Raw genomic sequence first — 15,087 nt, 5'->3', positions numbered from 1 at the left:
GAACGTAAACACTGGGCTGTAGCTTGCCTTCTTTCCTCCACTCTTTAACTAACTTTTTGCCAAGACAAATGTGGATGTTGGGCAACAACCAGAGACGTTGCTGGTCTCGGAACAGGAAACATAAAGGCACCTCTAAGTATCAGTCTCAGCGCTTAGTTTGCTGCAGTGTTTGTGGCGAGTGAAAAATGGAGCCTGGCTGTGGTGGCGAGAGAAGCACTCTGTGTGCCAATGGAAGTACGCACTTCAGAGACTTCATAGTTTTGAAACTGCTATTTATGAACATCTGCTTTTCACCCATTAATGTTAATATGAATTTCATCCTTTGAAACCTACAAAACTCCCAGGTGCTTCTTCAGTCTTTATCTTGGGCATATGCTTTAAAAAAAAAAAAAAAAAGCCTCCTTTTTTTCCATCGAACACATTTGAAATCACTTTTGCTGAAACAACATTCGTATGTGCAGTGTCTGTTGGCGTGCCTAAAGTATGGTATTAAATGGTAGCAACTGGAAACGCTGTATGCAGCATGACGGACCTGCAAATGTCCAATCCCAGAACGCAACCTTGATCGTCTAATGAAGCATGCGGAAAAACAGCCATTTCTAGTTCCAGTATGTGCCTTTCATTATTCCACAAACATTTAAATGCTTGCTTACGTGACAGGCATTTTTAGCGCTGAGGTTATAGCAGCTAATACAACAGACAAAAATCCCTGCCTTCATCGTATTTATGTTCCAGTGAATGTAAATGTTCTCTAAAAAGAATTCCCTTTAAATTTTCATAATACTGGGGCCAATCCTGTGGCCCAGTAGTTAAGTTCCTGTACTCTGCTTCAGCGGCCCAGGGTTTCACCAGTTTGGATCCTGGGCACAGACATGGCACTGCTCATTGGGCCATGCTGAGGCGGCGTCCCCCATAGCAGAACTAGAATGACTTGCAATTAGGATATACAACTATGTACTGGGGGCCTTTGGGTAGAAAAAAAAAAAAGGAAAATTGGCAACAGATGTTACCTCAGGGCCAATCTTCCTCACCGAAAAGAAAATAAAGCATGGGCTCTGAAGCCAAAAAAGAAACAATTTCTTAACACCATTCCTATAGCTCATTGGAAATGTTTACACGGGGCCTGCAAACCGACAACGTTAATCCATTCCTGACACAGGACTGGACTCTGGAGCTACCACTGGGAACAAAGTCGATGTGCTTCTGCTCTCAAGGAGCTTGGAGTCCAGCACACCTCACCTCTGTCAGGAAACAAGACCTGGGACACAAACTCTGGGGAGGATCCTGGTAGCTGCTTGGCCATTCTCTCTTTTCGATCCCCCATAAGCAGTGCAAACAATGCTTCCACCCATCAGCTCTTGGGCCCCCCGGGAGCAGTTATCGTGGTACAAGAGCCTGCGGGTCCGAGGGAAGGAAATAAAATGACAGCGCAACAGAGGACAAACACAGAAGTCCGCTGGCTAGGTGCAAGGCTAGGAAAGACATCAAATCCCTCTTAGGAAAGCAGGCTTTTAAGAGTGCAGTTCTGGCCACCCTGTAGCAGAGGCTAGAAGTCATTTACATAATAGGAAAGCCTCCAGAGGACAGTAGAACTATTTAATTTGGTTAGGCTAATCGTTTTCCCCCCATTTACAACGTAATGGAGCCTCTCTCCTCTGCCTCTTAAGCAGGAACACGTTGGCAGGATGCCACAGGGCCCGTAAAACACGGGCAGTCTTCTTGGCGTGTCAATTCTACTCAACCATTTGGAGGGGGACAAGTTAATTAATTTACTGATAAGTAATTTAAGACATTATTTTTCATTAAAACCAATAGAGCCATATTATGGAATAGAATGCAAAATTTGCATATACTTTTAAGGTAAAGCATAAAACTAAAAGAATGCTGGAGCCAAGGGCTGAGGGAGTAAGCTGTCCCCTGTATTTTCCATCAGCCCGCTGCAAAGCCAACCTGAGAAAAACAATTTTGTTGATATGAATAACTGATTCTCAATTTTATATGAAGCGTAAATAAAAGACAAATCCCACAGCAGCATTCCTTTCAACCACACTGCCACTTGGATACCCCTCATTTTTAGAAATTCTGGAGCTGTTACTGGATAGAAAAAACATCCTGGGCCCCTTCAGGCTCTGACACCTCACCCCCCCAGCCCTGACGCCCAACCCCGAGGCCCAGGCTCCCGCCCGCTGTATTGAAGGGTGCTCTCCTGGGAGAGTTTGGATGGCTGCTCTTTTGCAAGAGGTGCCAAGAGAGGTTTCTCAGTGCTCCTGCTGGTCCTCAGCGCTGAGTTTGAGCACTGGCCCTCCCACTTCCACACCCCTTCCTGGGCTCAGAATGCTGTGAAGCAGGCAGATCAGCTTATCTTCTTTGTGCTCTGTGTTCCTGAAACAGGCTCTGGACCAGGTACAGCTCCATCTGGAAGAAGTGAGGTTCTTTGACGTGTTCGGCTTCAGCGAAGCGGCAGGAGCATGGCAATGCTTCATGTGCAACAACCCTGAAAAAGCGAGCGGTGAGGCACCCCGCCCCTTGCTGCTAAGAATCCTTTGTGCCCCTGGATTTACAGGGATCTATGAGCCCGCCCCTCTTCTCGCCCTCTCCTTGCATAAACATCCTAGGTTGTAATCACGCACAGAGGTGTCCCGATCACCTTGGCTTCGTGCTGAGAAAGGCATCTCACCAAAGTAGGAGTGAGAAAAAGAGAAGAGGTTGAAAGACAGAGAAACACAAACCTGAAATGAGTGAGAGAAACACCTTCCATAGATGTGGCTTTCAAGAAAGCAGCACTGGCCATTTTGCCACGAAAGCATTCTTCATTTCAACCCAGACGACCCTGAGGTTAGACACAAACAAGCATTCTGTCAAGAGCCTCACAGCCATGAGCCCACACTGAGTGAGGGAGTGAGGGAGTGAGCACACAGGCCGTACCATGTCATCCCTTACACTTGATGATGGCTGACCGTGTGAAAAGGGAAACACTTAAAGAGGAAGGAATTATTGGAGAAATAACTTCATAGCTGGTTATTCACCCTTCCCCTTCCTTTCAGCTTCCCAAGGAATTTGGTCTACTGACTTTGCCTAAAAATAATAATTGTCAGTGAATATGAGCCAAGCCTTATGCTAAACATGTCAGATATCTCATTTAGCCTTCACAGTAATCTTATGAGGTAATTACTAATATTATCTCCATTTTGCTGATGGGGAAACTGAGGCTCTGAGCGATTTGGTAACTGCCTGAGATCACACAGGTAATAAGTTAACAGCGGCAGGATTTGAACCCAATCTGAGTCAAGAGCCCATGCTCTTAACCATTCGCCATCCTGCCCCCTGGTTACACTTCCCCAATCTGTCCAGTGGAAATAGGTTGATAATAAGTCCATCTTTAGAAAGTTATGATGTGCTTGGAAACAGAATATTTCATCACTAATTTTTCCTCTGAGAGGACACAGAGTTCTCAACAGTGACTCTGCTCAGGAACCACCGTTTAGACCAAGGGAAGAGTGTTAAACACTGCTGAACACAGAGCCACTTTGTGGACTAGCCATCCTCTAGCGAGACGTGGATTATACCACCTGTACCCATTCCTTAAATTCTAGGACTTTGTGCATCTTAAAGATTACCCATTGTGGCAAGTCCATTCTCTTGCTAACTGCCAAGAAGTTGAGAGTGAATTTTAAAAAATGTGTTTATTTAGCCAGATGGAGATGTGAGGGATTCATGGAGAGGCACGAGTTAAAATGCATTACCTGCCGGGAAAGGTCCACAAGGAAGAAGCTGGTGGTTAGGGTCAGGGTTAGGGTCAGGGTCAGGGTCGGGGTCAGGGTTAGGGTCAGGGTCAGGGTTAGGGTTAAGGACAGAAGCCTTTGTGAGGCTCTGATTGTTGGTTGATTAGAGTCTGGATGGAGCAGATGCTGGAGGGAACACCCCACTTTTGAAAAAGTTAATTCCAGCCAATAAGGAATTGGGAAATGGAATGTCTCCATTGTAACACGTTCTAATTAGACCTTATTTCATCTATAAAACAGACAGAGCATCAAAGAAACTTTATTTGAGAACATGGCGAAGTAAAGTGCTTATCTTAGGTGGCTCTGAGAGGGCCTTAAGAATTTTCATTCCAAGTTAGCAGAGTCCTCAGTTGAATAAACATTTAACTGTATCCGTCCAACGGAGGCTGCGGGAAAGGGGCCGAAACTTAAAAACACAAAGTGTTCCTTTAATACATGTTTTTCTCAAAGTCACTGCCGTGCACTTGAAAAGGACGTTTTGCCATTCACTGTTTCTCACAGTTAAATATAGACTGGGAACATATAGCAATAAAAATTCAGACAAGGCCAAATATATTATCACAGAACATATTGAGTCAAAATGTTTGGCCCTGAAACTTCAGTATGCTTAGATTTCTTTGCTCATTTCCTTATGCTACACAAAAGAGGACTTGAGTGAGAGAAATCCTATTTTAAACTACTATTTTCACCAAAAACTCTTGACTCCCTGAAAAGTTTATATAGGTTGTTGATTTCACCTTATTTTTATATAAGTGTACAAATTATATATTTAAATGAAAGTTCTAACATAATACTGCTGGCACATATTACTCATGGAGATGGTACTTGCATTCATGTTTTGCTTAAATCATGAGTTTAAAGATGATAAAGACCTAGGAATAAAGATCTTGTTATTTGGTTATGTGCAGCTAGCGTTGTACTTGCATCCCATTTTTCTCTTATGTAATGTGTGTTTGTTGCATTGGTTCAATGTCTTCTACAGGCAGGACCTTAGGATAAAGTATGAATAAGGTTCAACATCCCTGCTCTGAAAGGATTCAAAGTCCAGTTAGGGCCAGTAGGCATATATGGAAAAATCTAGCATACTTCTTTGTATGTTATTAGTATGCAATAAATACTTGTTGAGTGGGTGAATGAATGAATAAATAATATGTGAAAGTGGGTAAGTCAAAAACACCTTGAATATTAAAATAAGGTGTTTCAAGATTGTGATTACGTGTTAATCATATCGAATACATCACTATACAATACCCACCGTATTTTGAATCTGGCAGTGGAGGTTAGTGCTTCTTTCCTCCTTGAGAGAACTCGCTCTATATGAAACACAAGGTCCGCCCGCCGGCCTGTCTCAGCACCGGGCGCACTGCACCAGAGTCTTCTGACTCCCCTGGGTTTCATCAGTGTCCTCACAGGGTGCAGGCGACCTGCCAGCCTCGGGGAGGAGGATCTCAAGAAGTAGCAGTGGAGTCTAGGACAAAGGCTGAAGAAACTGGATTTGAGTTCTTTTTTGCTATAAGGTACTGACAATTAATACAATAACTGTTGTCAAGCATTCATTGTTCAAATATCGAAAAATAATAATGCTGGCCAGCATCTCCATAACTGAAGAACAAAACACGAGGCAATTAGAAAATTTGAACTAGACCTCCGGAAAGGCGTCCTGAAATAGAAATCCTTCTTAATAATGTGTAGACTAAACTGTGGACCCCTTCAGAAACTGACAGCAAATCAGCTGGCTTACATGGTCACCTCAATACATTCCCCTCTTCAGGCAAAATTCTCGTCACCGTACCAACCCCCACTCATCCTCCCACCAACTCCGCCAACACACAGAAATTCGCAGGAGTTTAATAGCTGGTATGCGATAAAATGTATTTTTATCCAATTAGGTGCAGATAAAGTCAGAGGAAACTGAATACCAGAATTGTCCTGAATAGTCCTGGAATAATTATAATTGCTGGCGTTTATCATGCTAACTATGTGCTAAGCTTTACATGCATTTTTCTCATTTTCTCATCATTATTGACTCCATTTTACAGATGAGGAAACTGAAACACAGAGGTTAAGCAATTTCCCCAAGGTCACACAGCTCATAAGAGGTAGAACCAGTCTTTCAATCCAAGTTAATTCCTGGACCTGAAATCTCAACCTTTATGGCAAATCCAAGTTAAGGACGTAGAGTATTGGAAATTCCATGAACAATTATTTCATAATGTTATAATCTATTGGGAAAACCAAGAATCGATCTGCCTCCCAGATGACTTCTTCTACTTACAGAAGACAGGGACTTTGGTGCCATGATGGGTAGGAAACAATTACATGCGGGAAATGATTACATAGAAGCTGTTTCCAACCCCTCCAACTGCTGACTGGGTTTCCGATAATCATTCTATAAAAGTACAGAGAAGAAGATTAAAAACCACTGAAATAACTCAAGAATCCTCGGAGGCTTGCCTCGTGGTGTTTATTGCCAATCCCATTACTCCACATGAATGAGAGAATAGAGATTGAGCAAGTCTGTTTAACAGAACAGAACTTACTTCTGGAAAAGCAAGCAAATTTCCTTTATCAGTCGCTCCTGTGTCTTGGAACTGCTAGTGCATGTGAACAGTAAGCGTTAGTCAGCGGGGCCGTCCCGGAACACATCTGGCTCTCCGTTCAGTCACATTTTGTGAAAGGAGGCGGAAGAGCTGGGTCGTGACTTTCACTCTTGTTTCTTGAGACACATGGGATGCCTTTGTTCTGACGCCCAACAGTAAACAACTGAGAGAGTCTCGGGTTTGGCACTGGTGTCCTCCTCCGTAAATCTGAGCACTCCTCAGTGTGATGACTCTCTTAGTCACCAGATAGTTAGATATTGAATGTGACTGTCAGTAGGAGGTCTCACTAGGTTATAAAATAAAATGAAAGACTTTTTTTCAGATAATCTTATATCATGATTCCTTTTTAGAACTTGATTTGAAATATTTGAGCGATAAGAGCATACTTATATTATTGTACCATTAAATCACATGGGCAAATAGAGATGGTTTCAAAGTGATATCAGGATAAGAAAGGCCTCTGTAAGGAGATTTTCCTCAGACTCTGCAAGCCGGTAATGGTAGCGTGCCCCTCCTTTGCTGGACCCTGCCAGTGTGCGTGAGATGACTTTCCATTCCAGACGCCAGTGTGGAAACGAACTAAATGACCTCTGAGGACCATAGGACACAAATAGCCTTGTGAGTCCATTAATATGAAACTTTCCCATTTAATTTCAGTGTCAAGTTCCACAGAACTTTAAAGGTGACCAAAAAAAACCATTTTGGATTTCTGCAGCGGCTGGGTTTGCCTTAGGATGCCTTCCCTCCAGCACATAGGGTAGAGTATTGTCTTCTGGGAAATGTTGTTGGAGCACCAAAAAAAGCGCAGTGCTCCTGGAAGGTCCCTTCATGCTTTCACATAGCTATCCCGCTAGTGACTACTAAGTAGGTATTGAGTACATAAAATTGAACCCCAGCTTTTTGTTCAAAGACACTTTGAATTACCTAATGACAAAACAAATACATTCTTATCAACTCAGATAAGTTATTATCCTCAAATCTTTTTCCTTTTCTCTCTCCTCCCATCTTCCTGTTCTATGCTTCTCTGGCATGGGCATACCTCTCTGTTAACCTTCCCACACACTCACCTTCTCTCTCTCTCTCTCTCACACACACACACACTGGCACACGTGGACACACCACCCCCAGACAAAATAAATCCTCTCCTCTTGTCCTTTCTGTTCTCTGCCCACACTTCTGTAGTGTATACAGCATGTTGCCATCAATCTCCCCGAGAAGACAGTAAACCAGAGGAGGAAGACCCACGGGTCATTCACCTCTGTGTGCCCTACCCGGTACGTGGCACACAGTAGTATTTAACAATATTTGGCATACAGATAGATGACTGAGTAATTCATGGATCATGTAAGTGATAGGATGACTATGGAAGAAATAGGACTTGTCTTGAAATGCAATTTTAAAATCTAATACTGTCTCAAAAATTTTTTTAAAACTTACTGAACCAAAACCTTGAAATAGCATCTTTTGCAAAATAAGCTTTTATAAGAAGAAAATGTTGCTGTGTACAAGGTTTCAACACCTTACGGACACCCAGTTTTAATATTTTACTAAAAGGTTTCAATTTACACATACACACAGATTCCTTATAAACTTGCTAATAACCTGCTGAGCATCGATGAGAAATAAGCTAAGATCTGTAACCTAACACCCTTCAGGGGTTAATTTCCTTGTTTCATCCAGTGTAACTAACCTAATCCTTGTGCCTTTCCACAGTGAGTCAACAATCTTATCCTGAAATAGGGTAACAGTGTCTGATAGGCCTTGTGTTCTCAGCAAAGCCTTAGTCACTCCACAGTTATCCACAAACAAATCATCATGCATGGAAATGTGGCCTTTTCCACTGGGAAAACAAGCTGAGTCAAGCCAATATTTGGAGGAGAGCCCAGGGGGTAAAGCAGCCTCTTATCACTAGACAGGCTCAGGATGACGTTGATTTAAAGAATTATGTCATTTTTTAAATAAAGCACTTCATATGTTTTAAAAGAGCTCTAGTCATCACCTTTCAGAGTATTCCTAAACTTTTTATTTACCTATATAAATACATCAGGAATGAAATTTGGTTTTCAGCCACAAACTCACCCATCTAAAAGACATGCAGGTGCTTTTGGCAACCACCGAGAATGAAGTCATCAAATATCTCACCAGAGTGGTCATATTTTGTCTTGGATCTCATCCTTCGCACCTTCTCAGAAATTCCACAGTACAGATCACTCTGTCCCTCTTCTCTGCTCAATTTCTCCCTCCCGACGGAATCCTCCCAGTGGCTTGTAAACACATTCAAGCAGCTTAACCTCTCCTTTCCCTTCACGTACTGCCCAAATCTCTCACCTCCTCTTTGAAACCAAGAGTCTGGTTTTAAGTCTGTATTTCCTTGCCTCCTTCTCCTTGTGACTCAACCCTCTCTAATCTGGCTTCTAAAGCCATCATCTCTATTGTCATTAAAGTCATGCAAGTCCCCCCATGCACTGGATATGTTTCAGTCTTTGCGCTACTTGCCTTTTATCAGCATTCAATTCTGTTGACCAACTCCTCCTCCTGTGTCGAACATTCTCTTCCTTTAACTTCTGTGACACAGCACTCCTCTGGTCCCCCCCCCCCCGCCCCCACTCTCTAGGCACTCCTCAGCCCCCTCTCTGGGCCCACCTTCCTCTGTCCAGCTAGTCGTTGTTAGAGCACCTCTCTTCTCCCAACTGTTCACTCTCTGCCCAGCCAATCTTTGCTGGTTCTGCAGCTTCAGAAGCCACTGCTCTGAGACAGCTCCCAAATGTGCGTGTATCTGCAGTCCAGGCCTCTCCTCTGAACTCTGGATTTACATCTCGCATTGCCTACTAAGCTGCTTCAAAGGCACCTCAAAAGCAGTTCATTTAAATTAGAACTCGTGGTTGTCCTTCTCTTGCTCCTAAAAAACACTAGGTCTTCTTCCAGTGTTCCCTGTCTCCGTAAACACAACATCACTCACTCTGGTGTACTAGCCAGAGACCCACTGCCCTCTCCCTCAACCCCACCCAATCCATCACCCAATATTATGGATTTTACTTTCTCAGTTGCTCTCAACTCTGTCCACCTCTTTCCATTGCCCTAGAGCAAACTGCCGTTCCCTCAACCTCAAATGATGGCAGTGGCCTCCTAACAGGGATAGCCGGGACCCTTCTGATTGGCTCCCACACTGCAGCCCGACTGATCTCTTCAAAGCACAAATCTGATGGTACCACCCCCTGCATAACCCTACAGTAGCTTCCCACAGCTCTAAGCTAAAGAGCACGCTCCATAACACGTCCCTCAGTGCTCACGTGCATGGTCTCCAGCCTCACCTTGTCCCACCTGCCATCTGCTCCTCTGCTCCCGCCAGAAGGAACTTCATTCAGCTTCCTGTACACACAACGCTTCCTCTTGCCCCTGGACTTTCATATGCGCTGTTTTTCTGCCCAGGGTCTTTTCTCCTCTCTTCATCTAGTCAATGTGATCTACCCTGCCCATTACAACTCAAATTCACCACCCCAGGGGAGACCTTGTGACCCCTGACTGATGCTACGGTCCTCAGAGCACCTCAGCTGTCTCCCCAGAACACTTGTTACAGTTGCTGTCTGGTTTTTGGCGGGTGATTATTTGATTAATATCTATGCCCTCCAGTTAATAGTAAGTTCTACGAAGGGAGCTCTCCTCATCCCTCCATTCGCAACCCCTGGCACGTAATAGATGCTCAAGAAATATTTACCAAATAAGTGAATGTCCAAAGTTTGTATCTTCTTGGGAAACTTTAAGCAGTAAAATTTTTCTCAGTCAAGTGGTGATGAAAAACCAATTAATGAATTCAGAGTGATTTATTTTAAGAGAAAAACGGTATTCATATGATGATATTTCCAGTGTACCCTTTGTACCAAATGTATTCTTTGTATAAATAGTTTTTTCTTAAATAAGTTATTTTCAAAAGTTATAAGAGATCATTTTATTTAACCACATGAGGTATTGTGTGTGTTTAGGTATACATATATATATATGTATACATATATCTCAAACACACACAGAGTGTGATGGTGTATATCTTATAGATAAAGCTTCCAGTGCAGACATTGTAAAACATATTTATTGCTAAAAGGTTTGAGGCCAAGTGCTGAACCACAGAAGATGGAACTTGAGTTAAATAATTCCACAAAAGTATTGTAGATAACACCTTAGAAAATTCTAAAACACCACGAGTGTAGGCCAGGTGGATCAACGGCTAGCATGTGCTCAGCTTGTAGCCCAAACAAGTTGGCCCTTCTTATCACAGACCTGGAACAAGTTATGTCAGATCAGTTTTTCCCCATGCAAGGAAAGCTTACAATGCACAGGCAGAATGGGAAAGCACTCTACATTTGAAACTGTCTTAAATCCTATGGCTAGATTTTGCCAGTAATACCTACTCATGAGAGCTTATTAATGGGGTGACAACATGGGAACTGTGGAATCCTTCCTTTTTCAAAGTTCAAGTCTAAGATTGAACAATTATCTCCATTCTTTTTCACCATTCCTGATGTTATCCCATTAGTCTCTATCAGTCGTTACTGGGCAGGTCTGGGCCAGTCTTCCTTGATAACTTCCTACAAAAGCAGAAAGGTGACCACACTTACTTCTCAGAACTACTGAACGGGTTACTTTCTTGGCAAGTGGGTTTAGAATTTTTATTTTACTGATGACACTGTTGATCCAAAATAACCAATAGCATTCTATAGATAAGAGAGATAAGGTGGCTTTTACTTGAGCCAGAGTGAGGATTGTAACCCAGGAAGGCCTTTTCCAGAAAGTAAGAAAGCATTCTGGAGAAGCATAGTGTTCAGTACAGTCGTATATCTTTTTAGAATAAAGAATCAGGGGCCAGCCCAGTGGCGCAGCAGTTAAGTGGGCACATTCTGCTTTGGCGGCCCAGGGTTCACCGGTTCGGATCCCGGGTGCAGACATGGCACTGCTTGGCAAGCCATGCTGTGGTAGGTGTCCCACATATAAAGTAGAGGAAGATGGGCATGGATGTTAGCTCAGGGCCGGTCTTCCTAAGCAAAAAGAGGAGGATTGGCTGCAGATGTTAGCTCAAGGCTGATCTTCCTCAAAAAAAAAGAAAAAGAAAGAATAAAGAATCATATATTAAACATGCCCAGGATGCATGTTCAGCAAAGTTTCAAAAAGGTATTCAGTTGCAAATTAGGAGGTCAACGTGACCCCAATGATGTCAGGAAAGGGACTAAAGTGGGCGTTGCCAATAGGATATTACCATTAGGCATGGGGGGTAAGTCTGCATTTTTATCTTAGGAGAGTGCATTCTTTGCTTTAAGTTGAGCAGATGTACAATGTATGTTTGATAGGCCATAAGTTAGGCTTCTTTGGTTGAAGCCAAATCAGTTTTGAACCCAAATAGCTACCCCATACACCTCAATATGTGAAAATCTCTTGTCAATACAATAAACAAGCCAAATTCCATAAACATTCATTCTGTGCATTTTTTCTGTAACTCTGGTGACTGAAGCCAAAGACATGAATGTGGTCTTATACTGCCATCCTATTCTTTAATTTCATGGAAAGGTCATAACGATTTTCTTCCCACTATTGGTTTGCAGGTTTACTATTCTGTATGTTATATGACTATTACTGCATTCTACCCTGAGGCGACTGTCATTTTCTGGAAGCTCTTGAGCTACATTAGAATCACCTGGGCATCTTGTTAAAAATGCAGAGTCCCTTATCTCCCCCCAAAATTCTGATTTAGTAAGTTTGGGGTGCGCCTTGGAATGTGCATTTTGACAAGCCAGCAGGTAATTCTGATGTTGGTGGCCCTCAGAACACAGTTTGGAGAACACAGTTCTAAAGGCTTGTAGAATAGTAGTTCTGAGGGTCTTTTAGATCAATATTTCAGCAATTGACAGAGAAGCCTAGAAAGCGTACCACATTTTGATGGGTGTGAAATTATTGAGAAAGGAAGCCATTCAGTCACATACGGAATTGCCCTCAAAGGGCTGCTGTCAAATTGAGTTTGTCTGTCCTGTCTTAGATCCCACAGGCTCTTATAGGATGTTCCAAAGTCAGTGCTGCATTATGCTTCCTTGTTTATTCACTACGGAGAAGGAAATACGGCCCTCTGAGACATTGATTGGATATTCACAAGAAACATGCCATTCGTTACCATCCTTAGGGATTTCCAAAAACCTCAGATGCTCAGTCTACTAAATGTGGCTCCTATGACCCCCTCATTTAATGCTTCTGTCCCTCTTTAAGCATATCCTCTGTAAGCATAGCTGGCTTTACTGGCACACACACAAAAATCAGTAAACTCATGGAAGGGAGCTCAAGTAAATTTGACACTCTCAATACATACAAAGAAATTCCCCATAAACTGTACAGGGTTTGTAATTTCCAGAAGCAGTGATTTCAAGGGGAAAAAATGACATACTTTTTCTAAGTTTTTATTTAAAAACTAAGTATTTGGGGATTATAGTTTTCTTCTTTCAGAATAGGCCTTCGTTTGAAGATATTTATCTTTAGCAATCGAGAAATAATATCTAAGAATTCAAATATCACAAGGTAAACTCATGACATTCTCAATTATGGTTTATTCATGTACAATGAACTTTCCAGACAAAATTAGCATAAGCCGAAAAGCACACAGTATGAGGAATTCTAGCCAGGTTGGAAGTCAGTGTACGATGTGAATGGTAATTATGTGGGGGTCACCATCTACTGTCGTTCCTTCCAGCCTGTCACAAGAACAAATGGGAAGTCTGGAAAAAAGGGAGCAACCACAGATAACGTGGAAAACGCTCCCAATGCAGCCCAGTCTATGATGGATTGGCTTGAAAACGGCAGTCTTGGTAAATAAACGGATCAGTTACTCAAAAAGAGAGGCGGTAATCTCCTTTTTGGAACTCTTTGAATTGCTTGTCACACCTTAAGCCTGGAGGCCTTGACCTTGGGAAGGATCCCCTGGCTCCCTCTGAATTCTCTCGCTCTTCCTCACACTTTCATTAGGTCTCATTTCATTCTTGGTTGGAGGGATGGAGCAGGGGGCCGAGTTTTGTCCTAGAGCCATTACGGTATGGCATTTCTAAAAACTGCTTGTTTATCGTCACAATAAAAGGCTGATGATGGTCATTTTATGTTGATGATGATGATGATGACGATAGAAGCTACTATTTATTGATCACTTACAATGTACCAGGCATGTGGCTAAGCAAGGCCACTGTTAACCTTGATGGCACTTTTGTGTGCCTTTATTGATGGTGGATGCAGTCCACTTGGGGGTGTATGGCTTAAACAGCCCATCAGGCTGCATTTCAGGCCCTACTTACCACCTGGGCTGAGCGCTCTTGTGCTGTGAACAATCTGCACAGCCATTCGTGGTGGCCCTGTTGTTAAGCATAACAACCTTAGAGAAGAGGAACCTGGAGCTCAGTGAGCTTAAATCACTTGCACAAGACCAGTCAGCTGTTACGTAGCAGATTCTGGAATTAAGCTGAGGTCTGGCTCCATAGTCACTGCCCTGACCTCATAAACCATAGGCCTATACCAGAGAAAATTTTGGGTACAGTCTTATATGATCTATTATAGGAAGGAGTAAACATGGCATTCAACACAATATGTTTAAATAAATTCTAATTGGTTAAAGACATATTTAGAATTACAACAAATCTTAAAACAAGATGGAGACCGTGAATTATTGAACTCCTGTGCTCTTGAGATAAAAGGGGTTGAATGACTACAGAAATTATTACTTTTCATTACGTTACATTACAAAGCATTAGAGTTTGCTTTGCATGATGATGTCCTAGGATCTTTAGGATTGGTGTCTCCTTCAATCTCACACCTCATCTCTTGTTCTCGTAGTGCCATCAGGTTCCCATCACATAGAATGAGCTACAGTTCCTAGAATGCATTTCATGCCCCGTCTCTCGGCCTTGACCCTTTGCATATGATTTTTTTTTTTTTCAGAATACCCTTCTTCCCTTCATCTTCATGCTACTTGTCCCTCAGAATTCAGCTCAGACAGCATCTACTCCAGGAAGCTTTCCTGCCTCCTATGCCCCAGTTTAGAATATGTGGCCCTCCAGTGTGTTCCAGTCTCCCTTACCTCTGGCTTTCAGTTACACTTGGGCCACTGGGGACACCAGTGCAAGATCAGGGGGAGAGAGGAGAAGGAGGTCGGGTTATTTATTCCCAGCTCCCCCCCTGCTTGGTCACTGCAGGTTGACAGGCCTCTGTCCACAGTCACGGCTCCTGTCCCTTAGCGCTCTCCACACAGGTCTCCCTCTGGGTCCTAACTGTTCCCCCCCTTTCCTCTTCAGGCACAGGAGTGTGAGCCTCTCCATGGTTCCCGGCCCTAGACAAGTATGGTGCTTTTCCTACATCTTGCCCACATCTGTGTAAACAGTCCGTTGATGAACTCCCTTCAGTTGCCCAGCGTGAGATGCCCTCCGTTTCCTGCCAGGACCCTGTGGGATACATAGCTGATCCCATCTGGGGTCCCTGAGGCTTCATGCCTGGGCTGGCTGGACCTTCACAGGTTCCAGGCCCCTCCTTAGTCCTTAAGAAAAGGAAGCTCCTTCCTAATGGGGCTTCAGAAGAACTTCCAGGGGCCGGCCCAGTGGCACAGCGGTTAAGTGCGCACATTCTGCTTCAGAACTGGTTCGGATCCCAGGTGAGGGCATGGCACCCCTTGAGAAGCCATACTATGGCAGGCATCC

At 43.3% G+C, this 15,087-nt stretch overlaps 1 protein-coding gene and 1 long non-coding RNA gene across 6 annotated transcripts in view; one reads left to right on the top strand and one right to left on the bottom strand.

The window, feature by feature from the left end:
* The window catches only part of VEPH1 (ventricular zone expressed PH domain containing 1), a 207,965-nt gene that overhangs the window by 182,600 nt on the left and 10,278 nt on the right, over positions 1 to 15,087 (top strand). For all 5 annotated transcript variants that reach the window (XM_070582955.1, XM_070582957.1, XM_070582958.1 and 2 more), the window contains exon 12: positions 2,392 to 2,509. In XM_070582955.1, coding sequence (XP_070439056.1) covers positions 2,392 to 2,509 — 118 coding nt within the window. The remainder of the gene's footprint in view (positions 1 to 2,391; positions 2,510 to 15,087) is intronic.
* LOC139077074 (uncharacterized) lies at positions 1,585 to 9,078 on the bottom strand. The gene is made up of 6 exons (XR_011529274.1): positions 8,879 to 9,078; positions 6,323 to 6,668; positions 6,058 to 6,171; positions 5,038 to 5,262; positions 2,730 to 2,830; positions 1,585 to 2,494 (listed from the first exon to the last, which is right to left on the bottom strand). It is a non-coding gene; the product is annotated as an uncharacterized lncRNA (long non-coding RNA).

This window comes from Equus przewalskii, chromosome 18 (genome assembly GCF_037783145.1).
Source record: "Equus przewalskii isolate Varuska chromosome 18, EquPr2, whole genome shotgun sequence".
Classification (NCBI taxonomy): Eukaryota; Metazoa; Chordata; class Mammalia; order Perissodactyla; family Equidae; genus Equus; species Equus przewalskii.
This window is presented reverse-complemented; position numbering and strand designations above follow the sequence as displayed.